The sequence below is a fragment of the Diadema antillarum genome, unplaced genomic scaffold (assembly GCF_040938485.1).
Source record: "Diadema antillarum isolate AM-2024a unplaced genomic scaffold, OU_Dant_1.0 seq00002954_RagTag, whole genome shotgun sequence".
In the NCBI taxonomy this organism is placed as follows: Eukaryota; Metazoa; Echinodermata; class Echinoidea; order Diadematoida; family Diadematidae; genus Diadema; species Diadema antillarum.
This window is the reverse complement of record NW_027273547.1, coordinates 1-7,493: the sequence shown is the minus strand read 5'-3', so window position 1 is coordinate 7,493 and position 7,493 is coordinate 1. Positions and strand designations below refer to the sequence as shown.

The window sequence follows — 7,493 nt, the reverse complement described above, 5'->3', positions numbered from 1 at the left end:
GTATAATTATTTTGAACGAATAACAGATTAATCAAAGTTCTGATCACGGAATGTTCTCCTTTCACAATTGCCTCCGTAATTGGTCTCTAAGGAAAGGTCTAACGGGGTATTAGAATAGTTTTAGTATCATAATCTCATTTGGATGGACATCATACTACTAGAGTCTCTGATACTGGGTAAAAATAAGCCTACGAAAGCACAAACGTGCAAACTAATCGCTAAAATATAAAAAACTAAATGTTCCAGGATTTACCACACTCAGTTTGTTGCATTGCTACAAAATATTTTTCTAATTTGCAGAATTGGCCTATATAAAAGAAAACAGTACATTGAAATTAGACTTTAAATCACAATGTTAGTGGTGTGTTGAATACGTATCATCTCGGTTTCTGTTTTTTTTTTCCATCCCATATCCGGTCCTTGTTGATGACACTGTCGCCGTCGTCGCCGTCGTCGCCGTCGCTTTCTTTCTTTGCGTTGTCTTCGTCTTCATGACATTTTCGTGTAGATTATTGTTAACCGCAGTGTTTGAATTTCATCTCTCGGTCAATTTTCTTTCAGTGCACAATTCTCTCTTCTATTTTCCGCAGCGCACCACACTACACCAGCTTCATTATTCTAACCCCCTTATTGCCATGACTACTCTCTTCCAGACCAAATGTACGATAATTCAGAATCATTTAATAGTACAGTTCTGTTTATGTTGTGGTGTGTTATCATGGCGATTGTGATGGTTACCGGTAAACAAAAAACTTATCGCATCCTGTTTTCAATCCGCAAACTGCTAGAATTAGTTTTGTTCTTGCAGGAAATAGAAACAGAGATTAAAGGGAGATGAGGAATACTTCCCGATGCATGTTTTTTTTTTTCCCATGTACTTATTACATACATGTATATCTTTGTCTTTTTTAATCTCATGCTGATCTTTCGTATGGTTTGTCAGCCAATGTCAGCCGATACATATTGATTATTGTTGCACAGTATAGGGATCCTTAACTAAGAAACAATCCATAGACTTCAAATATGTCAAAATAAACATTCTCGTATGGTATTAAATGCAGATTATCGGACATCAACAGTTAGCTTACTAGATACACTTAAATTGCAATCCATTGAAAAGAGACTAGAATATCAGTATTGTATATTGGCCTATAAAATAGTAACATAATGACGCAGCCCCATTTTATCTTTGTATAGACTTCAATCCCGACGTAACGTTATAATATATCCTACTAGACATGTCCTAACATATCAGTTATATTTACCTAAGCCAAAAACAGATAATAAGAAACGTTCCTTCTCATACTCCTCTTGTAAAATGTTCAATTCATTACCAATTTCTGTTCAATCATCCCCTTCATTACCAGTTTTCAAGAAACGCCTCCGGCTTCACCAGTCTATCTTTTGATTTAGTTATTATTTCATATGACCACCACTTGTATTATGTCGTATTATGTTTTTCATTTGTTTTTTTTTCTATTTGTATATTACCCGATATTATTTGTAATTCGTATTTGATTTTGTAACCTTTGTATGTGATGCAGGGCTCCCTTGCAAAGCAGGCCATTGGGGCTCTGAACGGGACAACCCTGCTTTTAAGGAAAACATGGATAAATAAATAAATAAATAAATAAATACATGGCGAATAGTTATTTTGTGGAATCGTCTCACAAGACCCACACCCACGAGTCATACAGCCCACGAGTTTGACATTGAAAGAAGGTCCATGATTTATACAGCCCAATCTCTCGAGTTCGACATAACAACACGGGGCTTGATGTGTCGGTCTCGTGGGCCTTTTTCGCGTCGGGTCGAATTCATAGGCTGTATAATTCATGAACAGTAGGACTCATGGGCTCTATGACTTTTTAGCTGTATGATTCGTGGGTGTCGAACTCGTGACTTGAACCCGTTTTTGTCACGTGCCTGGATCACACACACGCACACACACATAACTATAAACCAACAACATGGATAACAAACACATTTTGTGAATTCACATGTCGATGAAAAAACTAAAGAAAAGACAGATAGAAAAGAGAACTGTGTACTCTGTAAGACTTCAAGGCAGAACTGTCGGATACATCAATGGAAGACGAAAACAGTTGGAAATGGAAAATGCAGTGTACATGTATAGTACACATCGTCAGTATAGTAACGGTGGAACCAAAGAGCTGACAGCTCTATGGGTGGAACCTGATAAGCACACAATGTATGGTCGGAAGTCAATTTTGCTTCAAGAGCCCTAAAATTTTGCTGAGTGTAACATAATGTCGACATTGATATTGACAACTGAACTATCTGCAGTAATCAGCTATATATATTTATGTAATTCAGCCCGTGTTGCACCATTTTCATGTATAAGTTGGGTACCTCAATCATTTCCTTTTTCATTAACGTATGCAGCTCACTATCGTACTTCCATATAACATACTAGATTTGCCGTCATTTGCGGAAAATATAAATTATATTAGTGTCCATGTTTATCTCATATTCACAATTTATCAGTGTGTATATTGCTTTTTTAAAAAACACGACCAGAAGTACACACTCTTATGATTTACTCAGACTTTGTCCGTTATCCGCAAAACGTGCATTAGGGTGATTCTTAAATCGATTTATATTGTCCCTCGTGAGCCATAAATTTCAGTATCCTATTGACATCAACTGGAAAATACAGTTCAAAATGTCCAATATCTTCTTACAACAAAACGAAGCCCCCTATAATCGCCGTATTCTTCGCGGGCAGTATACGTGCTATCTCACCCAGATCCTATGGAACTTGATCATTGGATTCTCCATGTTCAGAGTAGAGCGTACTTAAAATTGCCCGTAATGATTTCCTTCGTATAAATTTCTAATTTCTTTTGTTGTTGTGTTTTCTTTGTCATTTTTTTTCAGTTATTGGTAGCTCGTCCAATACAGAATCCGAAATTCGACGATGTAACAACGCTGTGGAATGCTGCCCTGCCCTTCAAACAGCTTCCACGCCCGAGATTCTTAATGAGTGGAGCCAGACGAAATTCTTCATTAGGTACAAAACCTCCTAAGTGCGCTCGTGGGTTATCTGACTCTGATCCATGGTATCTGAAAATAACAACAGCAACAACAAAACAACAACAACAAACAACCGAACTGACAAACATAAACACAAACGGGAGTTTCACACATCCTCACATTTTGTCACATGTATCAACCTGGTACTCAATATAACAAATATGATTCTTCGTGCCTATTTGAACTTTTATGACATCAACAATTGTTGGAAGACTTTCCAAGGGTGGTAGGCCCTACTTGGAATCATTCAAAATCCACATGTAGCCTGTCTTGAACGGCGGGGGAAAGGTATAAAACCCATTACGACTTCAGAAACAAAATGCAATATCCCTAGCTGGTAGACTCGCCTCCGCTTCACTCATCTTTCTTTCCGTCGCAGATACCGCCGTGGTCTCATCAAAGTGTTTACGGACGTGGAGCAAATCCCATTCTTGACCTACGAAGACCCAACGCCGATCGCCGTGCGAGCCATCGCCTACTCCAGCGGGCCACACAACGACGCCACGTTCGAGTTTCCAGTTAAGGGAATCCTTATAGGTATGCATCGAGAAAACAAGCATCAACCACCAAATAGGGCCTACTTTTAGTCGCAAATTCATTTTCCTTGGTACTTTGAAGGCAAAGAGGAGCACTAACGATACTGGATAATGCTGTGGGCTTGTGAATGGAATACTAGTATCTCGGATTCGAGTGCAACCAACGCGTGCATCCGTGAACCAGGGCCCCATTTTCATAAAAAGTTACTATCATAGCACTCTTGCTGGAATGGCAATCGTCATGGTAACGACAAGAATCAAGCTTCCTGATTGGCTGTTGCTATGTGGAGTTGCCATTTCAGCCAGAGTTGCTATTCAAACATCTTTTATATCATGTTTCATCCGGCATGTCCCCTTCAACCCAGTTATAACCAGTGGTGCCTGGGAATGCTGAGGTAATGAAAATGACAAGGCCCTTTGTGAGAGGCACTCCAGTGTATAAGACCGTATCATTTGGTATCACTATCAGACTAGTGTCAGTGGTACCATTTATTATGTGTACAACCAACCTGATTTGACCAAATGCAAATGAGATCAGAGGTGAAGTTAGGAAAGGCTCTCAAAGACATTCGCAGTGGGAAGTCACCTGGGGTAGATGACATTCCAATGAACTTAGGAAAGCAGCATAGAAGAGGGGACCTCTGGAAACTATGTAGATTGGAGAATCAACATACATGTAACATGATCAGATTGTTATACCCGAATACAAAAGTGAACCGTCACAAAAAACAACAACAACAAACAACATAACTCGCTTTAGTCTAGTATCTCAGCGAGGATCATTTAATTGTTTTCTTTACACTCTCATAAGTAACGGTTCGATCGAATCCCTTAAAAGCAGATGCAGTATACCCCTACTGGCCCTAGGCAAAACATTTCATCCCCTTGCCGTTACCCTCGGGCCTCTGAACGGAACTCACACCCGTTTGTCCCATGATTACTGACTTCTGTGGCCTCCTTACCTCGGCCTCCCTTCGTGGCTAGCATATTATTGTCTGCTCTATGTGGCACATGTTGGGAGTTTAGAGGGTGGTATCAAGGTTTACAACTTTTGCTAGTACTCGATGCTATCATATTTTGCGTAAAGATTGTAATGTCAATTTGTTATCATTTTTGCAAACCAGGCAACGTAGTATTCGAGACCAAACCGAGGTACAAATACCGCTACGACCTCCCGCTCGTTCCTGATCATAACAGTGGTGACATCGATTTGGAGTTCCTGGCCCGGGCTACCAGTAACGTCATGATCGGTCTCTCGCCTACCATCGCCAATGACGGATTAGATGGATGGTTCTATGAGATATGTAAGCCATTGTCTTAACGACGAAAACAAAGGGAAACTGACCAGAAATCAATTTATAACTAGAGCTAAGGAAATGGGATTCCATCGGGATTCGAACCCTAGACTTCCGGATTGCTAGAGCTATAGAAAGCCTTTGTCCAGTGTTAGTCCCAGAAGCCCTAATTCTCAATGTTCATGTGGTCAGAAGCAATTGTAGTGCACATTGCTTTAGTACAGAGATTTCTGCTCATGTTTCACACTCGGTTGAAACTGTATTCATAAAAGTGTATGTGTGTGTGTGTGTGTTTTCTCCAGTGTTGAACTAGGTATCGCTTATGGCAGCTTCAAAAGGGTGTGACACACTTTTGTTCCTAGTCATTCATAGGACATAGCTCGCGTGCTCTGTTCTTATTTGTAGAGAGGTAGGTTGCTGAATTACCGTCAAAATAGTAAATCTTCACGGAATTTCACAGCTCGAAGTAGGTCTAATTGTAAGTTATATTTCCATAAATTTTCAATGAGTTACGAACGATTATCAGATTTTAGAGTAAAAAAGGCTGTGAGTGTATACCATTAAATTTTGATGTTCTTTCTTCTCGATTTACTCCAGTAATTGGCGGTCATGGCAACCGGAAGACCGTGATCCGCCGCTGCAAGCTGTGTTCAGGGGAGGTCCGACTCGACCACCATCCCCTAGACGTGCCCCTAGACGAGAACCAATTTATTTACTTCCGGATCGCATATCGCGCGGGCACAATCACCTTGTATAGGCGGGATGATGCCTTTCCCATGATGGCGTACTCCGACCCGGATCCACTTACTATTAAAGACGTTGGCTTCACCACAAGGCACGGCATCACCATGACAGTACTCTTCCCTACCTGTAACATCTACTGAGAAGTCGGAAATTACTTCCACCTATTCTGACACTAGCGAAGACTTTGATTCACCCCGAGTTTCTTCCGTATACAATGGCCAATAAGGAGTGTAAATACAACACAACATTCCAGGCCCCCTCGCCTTTCACTCCGAAGCTTTGATGGATATTGAAGCTTTGATTATTTAAAGATCTCAATGCAGAAAACCTAACATAAAATAATGATGAAAGCTTGTGGCTGATGACTGATGAGGATGGATTTTCCACGAAATCCATCCAACATAGAGGCTTGACATGGTTTCTTTTTGTCGACCTATTGATGGCTATATTTCCGTCTGCGCAGTTTCAACAAAGTCATACATTTGTGTGTGTGTGTGTGTGTGTGTGTGTGTGTAAAGTGAAAAGGGGGAAAACCTGCCCATAAGGATCCCATAGGAGAGACTAAGCAGACCCTCACTCCCCACCCACCTCTCCCTTCAAAACTTGAAGAATTGAAGTCAAAACAAGTTTGTTCACTCGGATAGCAAACATGGAAGCCATTGAATACCTGGGGTATGGGTCTAGGGCAATTATCCTCTGGGCAATTACCCGGACCCTTCCCTGGCCTTAATCCTAACCCTAATCCTGAACCTAATCCTAACCCTATCCCAAACTCTTAACCCTAAACCTAACCCTAACCCTAACCCTAATCTTTGCTCTAACCTTACCACTAATGGCCCCGTCACACTACAGCGAATGCCCAACGAATGCCAAGCGAAAGCCCAACGAATTCGAAAATGTGAAGACAGTTTGCGTGTCTGACGTTCTTTGAATTCATTAGCTATTCATAGGGATTCGCAGAGATACGCTGGAGATTTTGGACATGTTTAAAAAATAAAATCGGCTCCAGCGTATCTCTGCGAATCCCGACGAATAGCTAATGAATACAAAGAACGCCAAACATGTTACGAACTATTCTGGTATTACCAATGGATGTGAGCATATCTTCAAATTTTCAAATTTATTGGACATACGTTGGGCATTCGTTGGGCATTCGCTGTAGTGTGACGGGGCCTTAATATTAGCTGGGGGTAATTGCCCGGATACGCTTGGGTATATACATGTATCAGAGAAATATGTTGGTGTAGATTCAGGAGGAAATTGTTTACGGGTGTGAAGCCTAATCATCATTTCGTGTCATTTTAACTTGTGTTTATTTCACTCTCCACTGATCTCTTAAAGAGGAATTCCAGTCCCACTATGTTTGCACGTCTGATAAGAAAGAGTAAAATCGTACTGAAATTGTAAAGTTTTGCTAATTTCTGCAAAGCAGTTCTCCTACAGTTGATATGAATATACCAATGATTGAACTGATGATGTCATCACCTCACAAGTTCACATTAATCCTGCACAGAATAAAAAATGACATAATACAATGTCGTCGTTAAAGTGTGAAACACGAAGTTATTCTTGGTTGAATAACTTCAGAATAATGATCACTTCGATATATCAGGATTTGAGACTGGAGCGTGATTGCGTCTGAAAAACGGGAAATTCAAAACATTCTATGTATAAAGTCTATGGCAAGTTCTGAGGGGATGACTATCACTACACTATTGTTGTATATGTACATGTAGTCATATTGACCACGTTGACTGTTCACGAAGTGTTCTCTGAAAATTAGCGAAACTTCAAAATTTCATAACTTCCTAATTTTTCATCTCATTTTGATCAAATTTTCATTGGTGTGCTTAACAATTTT

At 40.3% G+C, this 7,493-nt stretch overlaps 1 protein-coding gene across 1 annotated transcript; it reads left to right on the top strand.

Moving 5' to 3' along the window:
- Positions 1-718: 718 nt before the first annotated feature.
- LOC139715161 (uncharacterized) lies at positions 719-5,772 on the top strand. The gene is made up of 5 exons (XM_071626763.1): positions 719-740; positions 2,902-3,034; positions 3,437-3,594; positions 4,718-4,897; positions 5,486-5,772. The coding sequence occupies exons 1-5, from the start codon at positions 719-721 to the stop codon at positions 5,770-5,772; spliced, it is 780 nt and encodes a 259-aa protein (XP_071482864.1).
- The last annotated feature ends 1,721 nt before the right edge of the window (positions 5,773-7,493 follow it).

Coding starts and splice junctions, on each gene's coding strand:
- LOC139715161 (XM_071626763.1), top strand. CDS start 719: ATGGCGATTGTGATGGTTACCG. Junction 3,035..3,436: donor CAGACGAAATTCTTCATTAG/GTACAAAACCTC, acceptor TTTCCGTCGCAG/ATACCGCCGTGGTCTCATCA. Junction 3,595..4,717: donor AGTTAAGGGAATCCTTATAG/GTATGCATCGAG, acceptor TTTGCAAACCAG/GCAACGTAGTATTCGAGACC.